At 36.7% G+C, this 22011-nt stretch overlaps 1 protein-coding gene across 8 annotated transcripts in view; it reads left to right on the plus strand.

The window, feature by feature from the left end:
* Positions 1 to 22011, plus strand: part of ATRNL1 (attractin like 1) — a 527347-nt gene that overhangs the window by 187608 nt on the left and 317728 nt on the right. For all 8 annotated transcript variants that reach the window (XR_012587528.1, XR_012587529.1, XM_074591197.1 and 5 more), the window contains exon 21: positions 10442 to 10494. Coding sequence is in view for 6 of the 8 variants with exons in the window: in XM_074591197.1 (XP_074447298.1) it covers positions 10442 to 10494 (53 nt within the window). In the remaining 2 variants the exon portion in view is untranslated. The remainder of the gene's footprint in view (positions 1 to 10441; positions 10495 to 22011) is intronic.

Here is a 22011-nt window from a genome sequence, read left to right on the forward strand (position 1 = left end):
TCTGTTATTGGTTAGGGTGAGATTTTCTGCCCGTTGTTTTGAAAAATGCTTTATTCTGTGAATTGCCCTTTGGGAAGTCATTGGGATTGCTTAAAGAGTTACGGGCTCTGTTCTGCGCTGTACTCACGCAGGAGCAAGCTTTGCTTTTCGTGGGAGTGCTCTGTAGCCTGCCTGTCAAAACCAACATCGTTTGATTGGATCAAGACAGACCAGGACTCCTGTTATGAAATAGTCACCATACCCTGCCGTGAGGCTATAGTGTTGTTTTAGTCAACTTTGCTTTCCTTTTTTACAGCCATTCCTTTTAAGTTTCCTTTTAAAGGGCAAATAACTTTTCGAGGAGAGTCGGACAAGACTGGAAGTGTTGGCAGATATAGTATTGTTGTTGCAACATGGACAGTAACTTTTATTTCCACTTCTTTGGCACTTCATAAAGAAGTATCAGTGTCATCTCTGCTCCAGGAAATTTATGAGATTATGTGCTATAATGGACTAAGGGAGATTGGGGCTCTTCATAGGAAAGGGACCAGAGCAAACATGTGTATTTATCTTCATACTTTCTGCAACCACCCCTACCCTTTTATGTGTTCTGTTCTCAATACATATTTCTGTATCTCTTGGATTGGTATCATTTTTAATAAAGTCAAATAAAAGATGGTGGGGGTCAGATGGGGTTGATATCCTAGATATTAAAAAGAGGCCAGACATGGCTATGATGGAACAATGGTAGGCAATAAGACATGAACTTGATTGACTTTCAGGGGTGGGTAAAGAAATTTCTTTTGGTCAGGAAAAGAACTTGTCAGAACAACATAGTGGATAGATTTCTAGATATTGAAATGGTTTGATAGACAAAAATATGATTTTAAAGACCAGCGGGACAAGAAGGAAGCTAGGAGTCTGGAAACTGCTGCACCTCTGTATTTGGTTTCCAATGATCACTCTCCCATGGGTCACTTGTGGTATTTTTTTGAAGGCTCACCATTCATTGTTGTTCAAGGAGGAGGCATGATTCTCTGACAATTTCTGTTACTGCCACAGGAAACAAGTATGCTAAGTAAATATTCTGGACATACTTTCTGAATATTTAGTCAGAAACTCCTCAATCACGTAGGAATAGTAAAAGTAATTTGAAACTACCATGTAACAGCTGGAGTTTTGGCTTCCTAAAAGTAAGAATAGTGCGGCTTACCAAGTTGCGCTATACATTATACTTAAACCTCTGTAACATTTATGCATTGTGTTCATATTATAATGTCATTAGCACTGTAGAAGTTGTTATTGCAGGTAGAGGAATAATTTAGATAACATCACTATTTTCTAAAATTCCCTAGTACAGTATTGCTGACAGCCTAGAGAAAACCATGACATTCTGTTTTATTCATACCTTTGCCTTCATTTCGTATTTAATATTCTTGAACATTTACTATATAAGCAGCATTTGATCATGGCTAAGCTGCAATCTCCGCTCCCAAAAGGGTGATGCGCTTTGCTTCTGAATCATCAGTTTTGTCTTGGCATAGTCAGAGTTTATTGTCTTTTTGAAAGTATTAATTGCTGTAATGTTATAAATTTTAGACTTAAATGACAAGAAAATGATCAAAGTTACCTTACATAATTTGAAATTTAGAATTGAAAAGAGAAATTTACATTTCTCTTTTTTGAAGAGAAAAAGTAACTTGTCTGTCTTCATACCATCTTCTGGAAATTATAGTGTATGCATGACATCCTCAAACACATAGTTCTTAAATTGTCTTTTCTTTAAATTGCCTCAAAATTAAAGAAACCTTTGTCGTCTTATATAAATAGTGGTTTTGTTTAAAAAAAAAAAAAAAACAACTAACAAAACCAAACAAAAACCCAACCCAAAATCTTGAAAGCATAGTAAAATGAATGCAAGGAAGATCAACTGAAAACAGATGAGAACTCTGTAGCACTCTATAATACTATAGCATTGAACATTCTGCGTGAAGATTGTAATTGAGTATTTCTTTGCAGTCATTTCCCTCAGTGATTGACCACAAATTAAATTCAACAATAATGAAATAGTCATATTAATGCACGTTTTTTAAAAGCAAGATGTAAGCTGTTTAATAGTTAAGTGTATTTATAGAAAGTATAGTTATTAATAGTGTGGGTTTTTTTTGCAATTCAATGATGACTAATAAGAATGCAGTGCAACACTTGGGATTTAGTGTGTGTATATATGTTTTTATTTAATCTGATCTCATTGCTGTGGACATTTACAATACATTCACTCCAACTGTCAGGAATTTTTAAATGCAGTTAACAGTGCTATTTGAACAGCAACGGTATGAAATATAAAGAAATTTAGTCATTTTAACCAAAGACATATACTTCTTGTTTTCATGATTATGTGAATATTTTTTCCATGAAATCGTAGTGAAAATAAAGTTCCACTGAGGAGAACTTTATATTAAAAATGATTGCAAAAGAAAGTGTTTAAAAACTGCTTATGCTCAGGGATGCAGATTCCCAAGTAATCTGTTGGTGATATTAAGTTAATGTTTAATACGCTTCATCAATATTTATTGTTTAAAAGAATGAAACATATGTAAATTGTGTGAACTGTTCACTGATTTTTGCGAAGTAAAAATTGAGGAGGAGCCTAAATATTCATAAACTGTGGATGATTGTTTTGCCATTGCTTCTATGTAATTCTTTTAGCTAAAATAAATGAAATAGTTGAGAAAACTATGCTAATATTTCTTGGAGATGTGGTTCAGTCTGGTGTAAATACAGCATCTTATTTTGAGCTGCCTAGGATATTTGCAATATGGAGAAATGTCTGAAATAGGTCAAAATGCAAGAGAAGAAATGTACATATTTCTGCCTAGCCTTGAAAGAAGTTTCTGATAGGCAGGAATTCTGCTTTTCCAAGTTCATCCTTTTGCATATATAAAAGTTCATGTGCGTCACTGACAAAAACTTGGTCATTCATAGAGAAAGGAGAGTGCCAGAGGTAAAAGGTAGGGCCATGGACATGAGATTTTCTGGTTCAGAGTAAGCAGCGTCAAATCGTTGGCATGTGAAATCCATTTAGTCTCTGATTAGTAAAGATTAACAAAGATATTTTTTTGTCCAGATAGTTCCAAATGATGGCTATAAGTTACTTAATTCTGGTGTAGAAGAGATGAAAATAGAATCTTATATTACCTCTTAACCAGTTGCTCTTAATTATATAATTATGTGATGAGTTTGTCACTGGTTTGAAAGTTTATTCTCTCCTGTAATGTGATGTATTTAGTGATTTGTAATATTACTTCAAGGAGTGTATAAAAACCTTATAACGTTATTCTAGATCTTGCAGAGAAGAGGGGTTTGAATAGCATGAGGGAAATCTGGAAGTGAAAAATTTGCTTATGAAGCTAAAATATTTTAGTTTTTCTTTTGGTGAGATCAGCCTAGATTTTTTTTTAAGAAAGTACTGCTGGCCTAGGCCTTTTTCGTGAATTATATAAAGAGGAGACAAATTAATCTACGGAAAAAACATTGTCTCAAGACATCATTATATGCACTTACAAGAAGAAACAAATAAATCATTTCCCCACATTATTAAAAAGTCCTAACTGGAAACATAAATCCTAGTACCTTTTACCCTTTTTAGGTTATCATTATCTTAAGGGGTAGGCTGATAATTCTTTATATCTAAAGCAGAAAGGTTGCTCTTGCCTGGAAGGATCTTGGCACCGAGAGAAGTGAAAGTGTCCAATTTTTGCATTAGAACCAAAAATGCTATATCGTAGCTCAAAAAAAAAATGGAGAGAACTATTCACATACTTCAGTATTAATGGAAAACATTGGGACAATATAGTGCAATGTCAATACAGTTAGGAAGCAAGCTCTTAACTATAAGAGGGATATATTTGCATTTATAGATTACTAGTTTTTGTATTTCACTGCAGCAAAATAAAGATTATAGTAGCAGGATAAAAATGCAATAATAGTTAGCAATTAAACGAGCCTAGTCTCTGAAAGATCACAAAGCGCTCAACTTTGCTGACAGTACTATTTTTCATTAAATATGTCATCAGAGCTCCATTATCGCATCTGAATCTTAGCACTTCTGCGGAAGAATGATGGCACTTCTGAATCTTTTAAACATGCTTGAGCTCCCAACACATGAGGCAGGCTGGTGTAGCATAACTTTTCTGGTTTCATTGCTATTGACCACGTCTGTTTACCTGTCGTTGATGATTAGAAGAGGGGGCTGCTCTTTGGCAGTTCTGTGTAAAAGCTATTGAAACCAAGTAGGCCTAGTCAAGACCTGGGGATTTTTCTTCTCTTGCATCCATGTACAAGTGTGAGTTGGGATTCCAGGTATCAGTCACTCACTGTTCTGGACCAGTTGATAACCCCAGAACAGCTGAGGTTGGTGCTTTCATGCACGAGTAGCCGCTCTTGGGCTGAAAATCTGCAGTTTCTATGGCATTACTTCCAAAATGTTATGAATTATGGTCAATTACAGTTATTGACTATAGTTAAGCATATACGTCAGCTAATTTTCTCATTGCTGGAAAGGTACTTTTAGAATAGCAAGTCTTGCATGACTTCCAAGAAGGGGTACCCAACAAGCAGGGTAAATACCTGGGTGTGAATCTGTGCTGAGTTCTGTGTTACTACATAGTTATTATTAGAGGTTTCTCAGCTGTCTCATAAGTATCTGCAAAAGCTGCAGTTAGAGCACCATGGGCATATTTTTAATGCTGAGGATTTAGTAATGCTTCATAAATCACTTGTGATGCCATGGGACTAGAGAAGTCTTAAATTCAGCTTTAAAAATCACTGTTTGAACTTTGATTACAAGGTGTCCTGAGTAACCAAATTATGTTACGTTAAATAGTGTTCTGCTATTCAGAAACCCCATAGGTACCACTGTGGTACCACGAAAGCAGAATGAAAACAGGAGCCAGTTGTGCAAGATCAGGAACTGGGGCAAGGAGATCAGAAGCAGAAATCAGTGATGGAGAAAAGCAGGAGCAAGACCACTGACTAGATAGGGGACAGCGTGGGAAATAAAGGCTAGAACAGAGTTGAGCAGAAGTTGAAAAATAGTCCTAAAAGATATTCTTACTCATCTAAAAGATGGGGCAAGTAACCAGTCAGGGTCCAGGAATAGTCCGCTAAGTCCATTAGTCTTTATCTATCAGGAACAGCTTGTAGATGCAATGCTGACATCCAACACAAAATCCCAGACCTGTCTATGACCAGCTTCAGATCAGAAAGATGATGGCTCCTCCAGACTGTGTAAAGTGGCCTGTGTTAATGTGCAAGGACAAAATACAAGGTAAGGGTCATAAATATCTACTCAGTATAGTTATGAGCCTGCGCCTGGGCCAGAACAAGATACAACTCCCTCATTAGAGAATCAGTTGAATAAAAGAATGTTGTCTTTTAGAGCGGTGTGGTGCAATTTTGTCTTCCCTGAGAGCTTGGCATTAGAAGGAAACTCATCTAGAGGAAAGACCAGCCACACTTAGGTTACACTTCCCCTGTTCCTCTTTGCTTCGCATTTAATTGAAAGAAAAGGTTTACCCATTAGCGGTGGCAGCAGAATTGCAGAAACTCCTGCGTTTTGTGATCAAAGGTTATAAGAAGGTTTCCACATGATCAAATCGCTAGTCTAGAAAGCTGTAGATCTAGGTAGGTTTTATATTCTGACAGCTTTCTTTAGGTGAGAAGCTTGAAGGTATACCCTTGCTTAAGGGAGATAACTGTAAGCACAATAAAATTAGACATACATATATATATTCCTCTACTGCCACTTCCTTACCTTCCTTAAGGTTGGAAAATATAGATATAGTACACAAGATCATACACGTTGCTAAGCTTCAACAGAGGGTCATTTGTAAACATGTAGTCTTACAAAAAAGCCTTTAATTAATTAAAAACACAACCAAAATCTGTGAATATTAACATAAACATGTACTCTTGGAGACATTTAAGGTATTTAAAGAGAAACCCAGGAATTATCATTCACTTAGTCATAAACATGAGAAAAGTTATTTTTTTAATGCATTTTGTAACTTATATTTTGAACTCCCAGGAAATCCGGGGAGAAAAAAAAAAAGAAAGTAAAAGAAAATGGTTCAGTTTTGAAAGGATAATTGAGGGAGAGGTTGGGGAATAAGTGCTAATAGCAGGCCATCAGAAGGTCAGTGAGCTTGATGAATTGAATACTTTTGTATTGGAACAAACCATAGAACTTGTACGTAACCTGGTAGGAGCCTTCCTCCATTTGTCCTTGTAAATGGGAGCTGTGTCTTTGGACGCATGCCAGAGTGGAACTGCTCATTCATTATTACCACTTAAAGCAAATGATCATAGCCCTATGGCACATAAAATAATGAGTGTGGCTCTCATTTCACAGATACGAGGCATATATTATGTTTCACATATGGTCAAATGTCTGCTGGCTTTTGGACAAGTTACAAAAATTACTACAATGAGTAAAGCTCATAAGGAAATAATTCGGCGAATAGGAAATTTTGCAATTGGAACTATAATTAGTGGCTAATGCAGAGCAATACATATGCGTACTGAAATAGGATAGGATTAAAAGACAAAGCTAAATTTATTCAGAAGCTAGCATACATACTCATGTGAGTAATTTCAGATGTATTCCTAATCCTAGTAGTTTCATCTTTTCACTCTGCTGAACTAAGTGTTTAAATAGCATCTTTCATTTGAATTAAAGCGGGTTTCTCTAATGAAAAACTCCGCCTCATGCTATTCCTAATGTGCATTACGAAAGTGTTCTGCACCAGGGGACAGAGGAGCAAGCATAAGAGAGGTAGTGCAGGGTTCTTTCTGAGATACTCAGTAAGGCCTGGCAACAAATAGTATAATAAACTAGCTGTTTTAATAAGATGGAATAAAAAGAGGAATACAGATAGCAGGTAAATGTCGTGTCCCTTCAGTTGCTGTGAACCTGGTGTGCATGCAGCACTGGAGGGACCCAGCGTGGGTTTTCCCCCCGTGTGCTGCATAGATCCCACCAGTGGAGGGGGGCCTCCTCCCTCCTGTACCGTGGTGCCTTTTATCTTGTGTAAAAAAAGAACCAAACCATGTTATCTCCTCCTGACAAGCTGGAAGGTTCTCATTGATGACACCCACCAGCAGAGAGCTGGTTCGGGGCCCTCCAGCGCCTTCCCTTGCAGCGGCTACTCATGCTCACAGATGGACTTCTTGAGCCTGACTACCAAAGACCGGTAGATGCCTTGTCCAAGATCACTAGCTCCTCAAGTGCAATGTCTTCCACGAGGCTCCCAATTCTTTTTTTTTTTTATTATGCATATTTTATCATTTCATCATGCATTATGCTGAAACAACTGAAACAGCTGGCTGTAAAATTGCACTGCCTTTTTCTCTTCAAGATTCTTGAAGGTCACTTCTATAATTGTCAGAATAAGTAATTATTTGGATTTGAAAGAATACTTATGAATACCTGTATATTGCAAAATATTCTGTACCTAGTAATTTTTGTATTAACCATTCCTTTGTGCGTTCTTTTAAGTAGCGAAACCGGTGATGCATTAGATGGATTTTATAGATATTTTTATTTTATGTATTCACATGTTTTTTCTGTAATATAAACAGAAGTATAAGTACCAGGAAGGTATATGTGATGCTGGAGATCCCTGGGTTCTGGTAATTATTGATCCACAGGAGATGGTTTCATCTGATTAGAAAGGTAGCTGAATGGAGAAGGAAAGCTGTATGGAAACAGCTTCCTTTTTTCATAAAGATTTTCAAGACTAAAAAAAAATACCAAACCACCACGAAAAAAAAGTCCCGTTTTATGTCAGGAGCAAACTAAGCTGCTTTTGGACTCTGGGTCGAATGACCACAGGTGAGTCCTGTGGCTGGCAAGAGTTCACTGCGGAATTTGTTTAGTCCCTCCTGATGGAAGGTTGTAGAGCTTATTGTTACTGGTGGTCGGACGTTGCTCTGCCATGTTGTACATAAATCAGTGGCGTTGTCAGTGAGCCTTCTTCCTCAGACTCTGAATACACAGTTATTTATATAAAATATACGTTTGTGTTTGGGTATAAAACCCCAGTATATTCTGAATACTGCCTGTTATTTAACATTCTACTTTGAAACAATTCCAAAGGAAAAAAAAAATCCTCTTACAATAGTCTCTGTCATGTTATTGTAATTTGTTACATGATATACTGTCTAGCTTGTGACATACATACAAGGAAAGAAAAGGAAGTTCTTTTAAACTCTTCATTCAAAAATGATCCTTTTCCCTTGGCTTGCTCTTTCAAAATTGCCAACTTAAAGACACTTTCAGACATGAGTCTATTTTTATAAGGCTAATCTGTTTAAGTAGTGAGCTGTTCTTTGAAGAATTTAGTGTTTTGTGATGTTTAGAAAAAAGCATGTCAGGCAGACCGATATTATTACTTGGGATTGTTTTCTCCTTTCCTTACGCGTGCAAGAGAGATACTTTGGCATCAATCCCTCTTTTCCAAATTCTGTGGAAAGGGTGGTGAGGTCAGAGTGTTTGTACGGACAAGACTCCAAATTGTGTGCTGCAGTTCGAGTTGAAGCATATGGTTTTTTGGGTTCTTGGTGTTTAAGCAAAATTTATATATTTATATATATGTATATTTTTATATATAAAAATATACATACATACATATATATATATAAAAAAAACCCCGTATAGTTGACCCTGCAAAGAGTTCTCAAACTGACATGAGACTAGGAGTGGGCAAGTCCAGCATATCTTTTTTTCTGTTTCCATTTTGGTGGTACTGTTGATTATTTTCTTTATGATGCTGTAACAACGGGTCAAGGAGATTCTTTAATTTTTTTTATTTTTTTTTTTTAAATGAGCATGTTAAGTATCACCAGTTGGAAACTATTGAAGAGACCAACAGAAATACAACCATTATTCTGCAGTCTGCGACTTGTTAAATGATAGGATATCCAAGTTAAATTTTTTTTAATATTACTCAGAAATAACACACAAAAAAAATCTCCTTGCAATTTAAGTTTCTTAGAAAAAAGTAATGAAAAGGTAGTCCAAGGTATTAAATGATCCAGATTTCCTCTGGGAAAATATTTGTATGGAATTTAATAGCCAGCAATAAGCTTTCTCTTTGTTTTATAAATCATTCTGTGTATTTAATAGAAAATCATAATCTTGCTGGTGACTTCTGTGGAATAGCCAAGAAAAGCAAAAGCGGGATAATCATTTTCTATTAAGGTATTTGGCATTTTTAGAGAAATGTTATATAACTCAATTTGATCACTGTGAAATTCCGCAGGATGCTTCATCTCTTTGAAAATAACTGTGTATCTTATTGATAAGAAAGCTATTTCTCCAGCTCTTATCATGTACGCATCTTGTCAGCAGCATCGGCACCTTGTGTTCAGTCTAAATTTCCCCTAGTGCCCTGTAGGCGGTCAATGAAGAGAAGGAATTGCCTCTGAAGTTCAGAGAAGCTAAGCAGCTGTGACGCTGCTGTGCTTATAGCGCTGCACGTATGGCTACAATTTCTGGCCCCAGAGCCAGTTGCCATGGTCTAGTTGCATCTATGTAGCTTAGGACTGAACTTTCTAGAGCAGACAGAAGAGCTTTGGATCACCTCTAGGTCCTCTGCGGTGCTGTGAAAATGTAATTATTATTTTGTGCTTAGGGGTATTTGGGGGCTTTGGATTTTTTTCTTATTGTTGGGTAGTGGTTTTTTGTTTTGTTTTTTTGTTTGTCTTTTTGTTTGTTTTTTTCATTTAAAGAGTTGGAAATAATACGAAGGATGCATTGCAGCCCACCAGAGTGGTGTTTGTGTGGTTGGAAATGGAAAGCGTATGTTCCGTCCCTGAAGGGATGGCATGAAGGAGGTGGGGAAGGTGTGTGAGGGTGCAGAGCCTGGTCTCTGAGGTGTGTGAGGGTGCAGAGCCAGAGTCTTCAGGACTGTGTATGTAGTGGAGGTGTATTTGGGAGCACGTTCTGCAGTCAGTGATCCCCCTGATGGATGCTCAGCTGCTCTCCAGGGGAGGGCCAGATCAAAACCAGCTGAGGGAGTAACTGCTCACTGAAGAGGCATGGATAATTAGAGGTCCGGTGCTCGGCCTCACTGCCTGGCTCTTCTTTGTTCGTTAGTGGAGATGTACCACCTGCAGTAAGTCCTACAATAAGGCACTGACTTCAAGCACATGACTGAAGTGCGTTATTCGAGAGCCTCGTTCTCTCTGGCTTGCTTTTATAAGGAGAGAGGAGGGAGACGTTCCTTGGGAAAGTAGCACACACTAATTGAGAGCTGTATCAAATACTTTATGTTTTCATGTATTTGTGCTACCAGTAATGAAATTCTTGCTATTTGGAATAAATATTCTAGCTTAATTTTTATTAAAACTGTACTGTGTTTAATGGCAATGTTTGGTTTTGTCTTTTTTCCCACTGCAGCTGTGACTCTGAAAATAGGTATCTTGGAAATCCGCTTAGGGGAACATGCTACTGTGAGTACTTATATTTTTAATGTTCGGTAATTAAATGCTGTTTACATATTACGTGATAATTTCATTGTCTTGGAAAAACAAAATATTTTTCTTAAGATTTTTCCGAAGCTGGGGCACGGTGATATTCTGACTGAAAAATAAAATGCCCCACTGGGCTTCTCTGTTGCTTTGTCCACAAGAATTTAAGTCTACTAAAAGTTGATTCTTTATGCCTAGGTTAGAGGGACATACCAAGCCATTGGGTTCTTGCCTGTATCTCAATATACGTGAATGAAAGGAATAAGTAGGTGTGTCAATGTTTAAAAGACAGGATTTGTGGAGGGGAAATGCAAATAGGCTGAACAACACTATTTCCTGGAGACATTCTGAATGGTTTAGCCAGTCTGCCTCCCGGCGACATGATACACAGCTGCTCTCCAGAGTATCATCAAATGATACTGTGTGTTGTCTCCATGTTCTTATTATTGTGGAAAAGGTGTTTCTGGCAAATTTGCTTTAAAGCATTATGTTTCTGATAGTCGTAGTGAAAGACCTGAAGGGATGAGAATGCTTATTACCGACGTGCAGAAATCGCTTAGTGAGCTGTGCCAATTTTGCTGTGCCAATATTGATGTTAAATAGTAATTTTAATCATCATAAAAGAGTATGGGATGTTGGAGAACACTGTTTTACTTTTTGTGATTTTTGCACATACCTACTCAATGTCAGACGATTGGACCCATTTGTCTGTTATTTCCTTTCATCCCTGCCTCAAACTACATAAAGATGTATCTCTGAATATATAGCATCCATTCTGATCTTTGGCCTTGTTTTTTATCATTTTGTTTTGGAAAGTACGCAAAAGCTTTGTTTTAAAAATCTCTTTAAGGCATCATTTACGTAATAAAGGAATGTTTCTTTTTTTTACCTTAAACGATTTGCATCTGCAAGGTATGTTTTACAGAACAAAATTGACACATGCTATATTACAGGTTCTGAAATCTAGGCCTAAAACATTTATTCCACTTGCCAGGTATTAAGAAATTTGCTCTGTGTTGGTTTTTTTTTTATCACAGATGAGTTCAAATGTAATACTTTAAACTGGAAGATAATTTTTAACTATTTTATCTTGAAGATACTGTTAACATTGTTGACAGTTTACATAAAATAGACCAATTTGAAAATACTCCTTAAAACTGTGTTCTAAAGATGCTGTTGATCAAATAAATTGAATTCTATTTGTTGTTTGTCACATAAAAATTTTTTCTTATTTTAAACCAGAAATTTCAGTATTTAGAAGAATGAATTTTTGTATCTATGAATCTTATAAATTTTTTAGAGTTAGATAATGATTTCATAAGAAGTTCATACTATGAATAGAGTGCTGTATAGGCTATTTTGGATATGTTTATCAACATCTGTTTTGTCATTTAAAAATAAACATTATTAAATTTAAGAGATGGAAAAGAAATGACGGTAATGAGATTTGTAGACCGTGGGCACCTCCATGAGAAACCTTAATTTTTTGCTATCATGTTGCAGGTTGGTTCTATAAATCATGTTGGAGACAAATTGTACTATATTCAGGATGCCCTTTCACCTTTAACTCACTACTATTATTTGTCTTCTGTCGGCTTTCAAAATATTTTAAAGATCTTGTTGTTCTGGAATGATAAATCTTCTTTTAATACTTTCATTCATTTAAAATATCGTATATAAATGATTTTCAGAGTTATATATCTGGAGGTAATAGGAAACCTGTGCTAATTTAAAATAATGGAATTCTGTGTTTCTTACGTTCAGTGGCTGATGCACCATAATGGGAAATAATTTGTGGATAACTGATGGACCTAAGATTTCAATGGGAAATAATTTGTGGATAACTGATGGACCTAAGATTTCAATGACAATTGCTTATCAGTACTATTCATTACCTGCTAAATCATGTATTAAAATATGTATATGTTATAGAGATATTCCAATTTCTTATCTATATAAGTATTTTAAAATATGACCTTACTATGGACTATAATTTGTGTAAGAAAATGTTTAGCTTTTGTACAAGACAGGCATTTGGATGATATTTTTCTGAGCTTATTTCTCTACTCTGGAAGAAACTTTCTCTTTAGACACTTATATTGCTGTTTTGCTTCTCCTTGAAGTGAAGAATATTCTTATTTTTTTACAGCACAGGAATAGTTATTGCTCAGGAGGGAGGAAAATACTGAGGAAAAACAAATAGTATATACTTATGAGCATCATAAGTTTATGAGAAATAAAAATTCTAGGCATATTTGTTTCTACTGCTTAGAATCAAAATCAGTGAAAGGAAGCAAAATAGGAATACAACTAGCAATTTGCTGTATGGTTGGGAACTCCTTCAGGAAACTTTTAGTCACGTGCTTGAGTTTAGCCATCTTCAAAATGACCAGTATTAAGTGTTCGAATTCAATCCTGAGTGTACGGCTAACTTTTGTATGATATTGGATGACCTCAATTTCTCTTTAACAGCAGGATGTGGATTGAGAATGCCTGCTCCCTTGGAGGAACTTCCTGCAACTTGTGATACTGTGAATACCCACTGCCCTATAGAAGTTCAGCTGTTTCCATCCCTTTCAGCCCTCTGCCCAGCTTACCTAGTGCTTGCCTAGTCCTCTCCTCCCTCTTGCCTGTCACTGCCATCCTCGAGCCTAGGAAGGGGCGACACAGACTGGTGTTGATGTAGGTACAGGTGTTAACATCAATAGACTGTTTAAGATAGTAAGTAAACTCTAAACTTAATAGAGTTTAGCCAGTGTGATAGCACAGATTGTTTTAGTTTCTTCCTTATGTATTCCCTTTAGTGGTGATGTTGGAGTGTAAGCAGAGTATTGATGCTGTACATTGGAGGTCGAGTGGTTGGAGAAGTGATCTGAGCACAAATGAATATACGTGAAAATTACAGATAGGTCTAGCTTGATCAAAAAGAATGAGATTTATATAGGAGGTAACATGCTGAAATGTTGCAGGGACTTAATCTAACTACAGATACTATGCCAAAAGGATAAATGCAGATAGCAGCAAAGCCATCAAATCCTAGTGATAACAGAGGCAGTTTGTTAAACATCAGATTTCACTCTAATGTGGCGTTTCAAAACATGTCAGCACTGGATGTGAGTAGTTTTTCTACTTTAAATTATCAAAACTTAATAAAAGCAGACTATGAAATGCATAATAGACTGGCTATGTAATAGTGTATTATCCAGATTGTGTGAAAACCATTGCCCATTGCTTCTATTGAAATTATTTTCATTTCATTCTTCATGACTTCACTGTATGATTGAAAAAGCACAACAGAGAGAACGAACCTTTCCGAGAGTAGGAGAATGAGAACAAGCCCACAGATATAAAAATTAGAAAAATACCGAATGTATAAGAATGCACGAGCAGCTGCATGATGGTCTATCTATTCTAGTACCCTGTTGTCAGTAGTGTCTGAATATGAGTGCCAGGGGAAGAGTATAGCAAATGGACAAACATACAGTCGTACTTATCTCTTTATATCCAACAATTTGCAGCTGAGGAACTTTGTAAGAGGAAGGATTTCTTGAGCCAAAAGTGTTTGATGTGCCATTATTTAGGAATATCAGAGGAAATCTTATCAAAGATTTCTTATACATAATAAAAAGAAGAATATGTATACAAAAGAAAGCTTCATGAATTTAAAAGCCACGGTTTAGTTTGTCTTGTAGGTTGATTACAAGTCTGCTTCTGGATTGCGTCTGTTTCTGGTAGGGAGGCTCTGTATCCCTTGATCTTTCTGTTAGAAGCCAATCTTTCCGTGAATGATCAGAAGCTGATTCCATCCATATAAATGAATTCCGAGTGGAGGCCGGAGATGGTTGTGCAGCTGACTTATGCATCTACATAAACCATAAATATCACATTTTGTCATGATGCATTTGTATTTGTTGTCGTTATTGTTCTTTGATTTTTTGGTATCTCAGCCAGCATGATGTGTAACAGTGACACCTAGATAGCAAAGTATGCATCCAAATTGCTGGATTAGTTCTGTGCACATCAGCATTAGAAATACATTGCTGCTGGAATCAGCGCTCCTGGGTGCAAAGAAACGTGCGGCAAACTCAAGATGGTTTCAGGCTGATTGGGAGGAATCACTGGGACAAATGCCACTTCTGTGATTTTGACCTGGGTTATATACAGACCCAACGCTTTAAATCATAAGTGGATAAAGACTTAAACAAGTGCTCTGGAGAAAACGAGAGTTTAAATTTACAATTCCCGATACGTTATTATACAGAGGGTGAATTACAGGCTTGCTAACAATCTCTTGTTTTGAAAGGATGTGATACTCTCCCTCATAAACCTCTTTTAGATATCCATATTTCTAAGGTCAAAAACTTTCCAAAATGTCTGTTTTATGTCCATTACTTTTAGTGTCATGGCTCCAATGCTACGTTTCAAACAAGAAGTACAACTGATAGATTCTAATATGTGCAGAAACATAAAAGCTTACAACAAATCAGTATTGTGAGTGTAAATCGTATAGTCTACCTGCATAGTTGTTGGAATTTCCACGAGCTGAGCTCTCGAGAGTTGCCTGTTCCACCAAGAGAATTCCTAGCTAAAACCAATCTGGTAGACAGCTAAGAAAATGTAGTTTAAAAAAAAATGTATGTGGATTTACATTGGTTTCTTATTCCCTTTTACCCATTAAAAAAAGATGTTTAGTAGCTTTTTTTTATTATTTCTGGGTACTACCATCAACAGTTGAAGAGAGAGAACAAGTAGCTTCTCCATTTGGTTCTGCAGGTGGGTTGCTGTTTTAAAATAGGCAACAGTAGTGGGTTCCAGGGCAGCATGCTTTAGCGTAGGAAACTTTTATACATTCTAGAAGGTTTTCTCCAGCAATGCACAGCAAGAATGTAGTTACAATTCAGTAAAATTGCAATAAATAAACAATTTTGATTGATCTGGTGCTGGATATACAGTTTTGTGAGTCCTTGACTATCTGTGAACTCGGAGAAGAAGCGGTGGCAGCTTGCCTTTTGCATTCAGAAGTCCATTATGTGTCCAGGGTAACGCTATAGAGTTTACTGTGCTGCAGAGCAGGCCCACTTTTAAATTTGTTCGAGATTAAAACATGACCTTTGAGAAGGATTAGAGCATCCAGGAGTGAACAGAGGTCAGGAGGGGTGGGTTACTTACGAAAAGAATTAAAATGGGGTGGGGCCAGATGAGTCATGGTATTTTGTAGAATTAAAACCTATTTATTGATCATTTATTCCACATCGTTGCAAGAATATATGCTTCTGGAGATATTGGTTGGATTTTCAGCCTTTAAAAAAGAGGAAGCCTGAATATAGGTACATAAGAGGCTGAAAGAATGCACAAATTTTATTTTAACTGTTTTCCTAGGTTCGTTGTGTTTTCCACAGTTCTTTCTAATCTTTCCCTCACCTCAGTGTTTCATGAAATGTCATTTGTGGACGGCTTCACACTCATCAGCCACTATTTCAAATGTTCTTCTGGGATGAAATATGCAAAAAAAGGAAGCTGGTAGGCCCATCTGCAGAAGCCTTAAGGGTCAGGTGTCCTACAGGGCACTGGCACTGCTGAGCTTTTCTACTCAAACTCATGGACGTGGAGGGAGGAAATGGAAAGCCAGAGAGAACATTGCTGAGTTCTCAGATATTTATCACTAAAAGAAATCTGGCATAATGACTGGTAGGAAAATAATATTAATAGATTTTTAAAAATTGTCTTTAGATAAATCTTATTACCTGTTTTTGTTCTACTTAAGGTACACTGAAGGAAAAAATATGTGATTGTAAGTGAGCTACTACAAATTTTGCAACAACTTTTTGGGGAGTGACTTCAATAATTGGTTTATGCCATTGTAAACTCTGAGCTATAAAATCATTATAGCTCATAACTCTATTGCTTGTTTCCTTGGTATACGTACAGAAAGGATAGCAATGAGCAGCCCTCTCAGTATGTCAGCAGCTCCACAATTGGTGAGGAAGCATACGATATACATTCAGTGAAAACTCTCAAGATAATGTCTGGTATCTGTGCAGGGAGCCGGAGAGGAAGAAGGAAATTTTGCTTCTGGCTGTAGAACCTCGTAAGGATTTTAGCCCAGTCCTGGGGCTGCATTAACCCCATTGCTGCTGAAACACCAGGACTTCAGAAAAGGCAGAGTAAAGGAAAGTGCTCGTCCTCACCTATAGTCCTTACCATTTCTTACAGGAAATTTTTACTATAATTTAAAACTTTTAAATAATATTGTTTATTTAGTGCCTGAAACAAAAACAAACCCTCATTTCTTATATACCATTAACTTAAAATTCATCTCACTTGATAAAAATTAAGCAATCCTAATTATTTTTTGATATCCGGACTTTGGACTAAAGGCCCTGTTATTCCTTTAGAGGTGTTACTTTCTGTTTTTTCTTTCTGACTTTTTTTTTTGTTTGCAATAGTAGTATCTAGAAAGATGGTTTTATAGAGGACAGATTATTAAAAGCAGAGAATTTATAACAACATAGTACCTCTAATGACTCTTTAGAAACATTGTCTCAATACTGTCTCAGAGCAGAAGGGTCACATAATACATCCTTATTTATGTTGTTAAAGTACAGTTTAGACTTAATCTGGTCTGATAATTCATCCTGCCTGGTGTTTCCTTTTTATTTGAATGTTATTATATTACAAATGTTATAATTTCATAAAAAGGGGAATTAAAATTGTTGAAAGAAATCTCTGTAAATAGCATGCCAAATTTTCTCTTGTGGTCTAGCTGCCTTGCAAGAATCTGGCAAAATGAAGGGGCAGAAACTTAGGTTGTCATCTTCACGGAAGAGTCACATAAGTAACCTCTGTGAAAGGAGCTGTTCTGGGGGCAGATGGGTGGAGGATTTGCAGTGAAACTTGGCTGCGGTTGCTCTCGGTTTTTGAGGGGCACAGCACACTGGGATCTACCATAAATCACTTCTCGGGCTGCTCCAGCCCTCCTGCTTGGAAATTTTTTTGTGAATGGAATCTGTTTGTGCTTCCTTTTCCTCATCATTCCCCAGCTTTCGTCTTCCATGTGGGGTGCCGCTACTGAAGAGTTGCTGCCCCGGGAGCCCAAGCTGGTGATCTCAGCAGCATTTAGCTCAGAGCCCCTTCCAAGGTGCGCCTTTCTTCAGTGCTGGGGGTACCCCGTGGCGACGGCACCCCCCACCATATAACAGACTGTACGTAGCGCTGCACTGGGCCAAAGACAAGTTGGCTTCCCTCATGTTTCTCATACTATACTGACACGATTGGTGGTTTTTTTCCCATTTATTTTCTTTTTCATAAAATAAATTACAAGTTTTCCCTTTTACAATCACTGAGAGATTTTCACATCTCGTGACAGAAGGGCGCAGTTATAAGAGGGTTGCACGCTAGTCAAGAAATGCAAATACAGTCTAATAGCTGTTGAAACACATAATGCAACCTGACAGCGAGAAGGTACAATGTGATTTTTAAGCACTCTGAGTGCGTCTAGGCAAACATGCATGTATATGCATTCAGGGACTTAGACCATGACATCTTTTATTAAAAAATTATAAAAAAATAATTATCAACTAAAATTTGTACTAAAGGTGGCCATAAAGCACTAGGTGGCAGACTTGCTATACTTCGAGAAAAATTAAACTCAAGAACATTCCAAGGAGAATATTTTAGAAGATAAATAGCAAGTAGCACTTTTAATAAAACTGTTAGCAGAGATTTTCCGGATACTTAAAAATTACATTGAAACTTAAAGGGCATAAACACTGAATTTTAGTTATTGAAAAGGTATTTGTTTTAGTTGAGTTGTGAGATGTGTACCAGCAGTTAGATGCTTCGCTACTGATTTGTAGAATTCATGTTTCCTTTTGGGACAGCATTAATTTAAACTAAATACATATTGTAATTGTAAAACTGTCATGCTTGACTTAAAATAATGAGTTCCACCAATTATGTCTAACACTGATTGACTTTGATACAGACTGAAACATTTTTATTATTTATAAATATGGTAACAATAATGACTCACATTGTCTTTTGAATATATGGGTTTATGCAAATAAATTCTATTCAGAAAGAAATCTTAGTGTTTAAAGAGTCTAGTGGAACAGATTATAGTTTAAATCAGACAATTCAAGGATGGTTTGAGAAAAGATTGGTCCCAACAAACCTACCAACTCAGAACATATAAGGGCAACAGACAAATGGAGTCTTTGCCCTGAGCTAAAATAACCACACGAACCAACTGTCACCTTCCAGAGAATTTAAACAATAACCACACCAAGAATCTGAAGCTCCTAATAAAGTATTATGATCTCACCCCAGGCTATGTGTACTCATTTGCCAAATGCTAGGTTGGCTTGCAGCTTTTATGGGCAGGCTAGAGAAACAGTTTTGCTGCCAATCATTTTCAGACTTTACTGTGAGTTGGAGAATCTTTCCATGTATGTTTTTTTTTTTTTTTTTTTCAATATTGGGGATTTTCTTTTCTTCGTTTTTATAAAAAAACAACTTCATTTTTTAAATGAGGATTTCTCTGATAGCTTTCAATGATGTATGAGTGAATTTACTGACTGGCATCCCCTTACAGATATTATTTAATAACTTCTGCCAAAGTAGACCAGTAGACAAAGTCATTTTAGTGACTGTTCATTTAGAAATACTACCCTAAGTCAAAAGAAGGTGGCTGTTACCTAGCAAACTAGCTTTAGGAAGCAAACTAGCTTTCTAACTGCTAAGGAGAAGAAAATAATAGATAAACATTCATTATAATGTATGCAAATAAAAGTCTGAATTAGAGGCCTTCATCACCTGATAGACTGTTCCACAGGCCCCATAATTATTTTTATGTTTTTATATTATATTATCTTGCAAACATAATATGTAGTATTTCGGTAAAATACATGTTAGTATAAAATTTAAAACAGTATAAATTATGATTATTTATAGAACTACAAATTTTGTAAAGCTTGATGAGGCAAGAGTGAGAGAGACTCGATGGCTTGGAGAACTCATTCCAAAGAAACACTGCTTTGCAGGGGACCCTAGCCCATCTGCGAACTGTTTTGTGAAATGAGAAGGAAACTGATGCAAATATCTACATATCTACAATATTTTATTTTGTCTGTATATTGAGATGAGGTTTATAGGGATGAATACTTTTTGAATCCTTGTGCTGTATGTACAATGTACTGTGTGTGTTTCCCTAACTTGTCCACAAGGATGGGAGCTGTCGCTCCTCAAACACCTGGGAGGCCTTAGAGCTACCCAAGAGCGGAGTTGTAAGAAGCAAACGGAATAGGAAAGGATCCATCAATGTCCCTTTACTTTACCTTCTGACAGCGAAGGGAAAACCTTTGTGGTGGTTTTACAGTTGCATTGCTTCCTGTGCTGACTTCCCAGGGAAAAGAGAGAATTCTTGATCAGTGGGACTTCAAGGAAAGATCTGTAGTGAAATCTTGAACTGATTGAAATAGAAAAAAAAACCACTTCAATAAGTAAGGGGCTTATGGGTTGGGGGAGAATTTGTGTTGATTCCTTTGGGAGTTCTTGGACAAACTAGTGCGTTATTTCATGTCTGCTGGGGTACTCTTCTCCACTGGTGAATAGGAAGCACTTGAGTATAGTTCAGCCTCTTCCGTTATTACAGGCTGAACACCTAACGCAACTGTCTAGTTATCGTAAGGTACACTATTCAGGCGTCTTGGGTCCTCAACCACCTAGTCAGAGCACACACATTTGTAAAAGTTGAGAGAGCGTTCAATAATGTTTTTAGCTTTAGAATTAGTGTTGTGAAGTCCTTGCAGAGTATTTGAGTGAGGGACTCCTTAGGATCAACAATAAATAAATTGAGGGTCACTTCTATCTCAAGATGAGACAAAACCCTGGATTATATAAACTTTAAGAAATCTTATATTAGGTTAAATGTGGACATTGTCAAGTTCAACTTTCTGACTGGCTACCTAAGCTCAATTTCAGCGTATTGTAAAGTAGCCTATGAGTCCTTGATATTAATTTATTGTCACTTTTCCTTAGCTTGAATTGTGACTATTGTTTTAAAACGTGTTCCAGAAATATAACCCATCAACAGCAAAGTGTAATTTTCTAGTCATTTGATATAAAGGGTAAGGCTGACATGAAATGGAAGAGCAATCTGTGTGAGGTCAAAAAGCAGCAGTATACATTAGCAAAATAGATAACAATAGCAAACAAGACATTCAGGGAAAGTTGAAAAATTTATTTGTCGGGAGTATGGAGATACATTGGTAGAGAAGTTATATATATATATATATGTTTGATTTGTCTTTTTGTTATAGGTAAATAAATATGCTTTATTGTGTTACCCCACAGCAGGAAATGCCATGGTCATCAGAATAAATTTGGAAAAATAGCAAGCTATGCAAAATATGGGCAGAAACATCATAAAAGGGCAAAAAGCTCACATTTTTCTTGTCAATGAAGTGAGAATTTTAGAGTTCTACTCTTGTTGAGTAGAAATAGATGCCATTTCCGTATGGGTTTGTGAAAATATGGCTAGACAAATTGTAAAGTGTTAGAGCCTTTTATGGCACTAAGAATGGTGAACAAAAGAGAAGATGAAGAGAGGTCATTATTAGAATAAACAGTAGACTAAATGCTGGAAAGAGAAAAATTAAATGAGTCTGGGGAAGACAATGTACAACTACATCATGCAAATACGTCACTTAATACATGTTCGTTGGCAAGGATTGCCTACCACGATATATGGTCAATGATGTGAACGATCGATGTTTTTTAAATACCAAGCACAAACAGACTGTTGGTATTCACTACAGTTTGCTGTTCCTTTTTCACATGACAATTCAGATCCTAGAAAAGCTGTGTCAAAAAGTTAGTGCCTGATACCTATCAAAAAGTAGTGGTATCTGTCAATTGTTCTATATTAAGCTAATCAACAAAATAAAAAACAAACAATAAAAGAGGAAGAGGTTTATTCCATTTGTGCACTTCAGTTACAAATACTTTCTTTCCATGGCCAAAAAGAAGTCATGAATTAATGAAAGCACAGCTGTATCTAGTTCTTGGTTTATAGAAAAAGTAGGGCTAGGAAAAGAGAATATTTCTTCTAATGTCTCGCAGCTGTTTGAGGTGGAAATTGAGTTTTCCAAGTCACTTTCAGAAAGGAGTCAGTGAGCCCTGCCGCAGTGGCCAACGTTCCCTCTCTCAGGCAAAGAATAAATCTCCTCTGAAGAGTGGGTGACTGTGTTGGGGTTGAGAAAATCAGCCTTCTGGGCTTCATTTTTCCTTCTTCTGTTATTTCTATTTGCTTAGTTTTAACAAACGGTTTATTATTTTATGTGCTTAACTGCCAGCCTTACAAGCTGAGTTTGTAGGAAGTGGGGAATAGAATCTGGGTTTATTTTTTCTCAAGTTTGTCACGCTGTACTTTACTCTCTGCTAAGGGTTGAGGTATTTCTTCCTAGCTGTTGTAAAGGCTGCGTAGGCTGGATTAGGCAA

This window comes from Larus michahellis, chromosome 6 (genome assembly GCF_964199755.1).
Source record: "Larus michahellis chromosome 6, bLarMic1.1, whole genome shotgun sequence".
NCBI lineage: Eukaryota > Metazoa > Chordata > Aves > Charadriiformes > Laridae > Larus > Larus michahellis.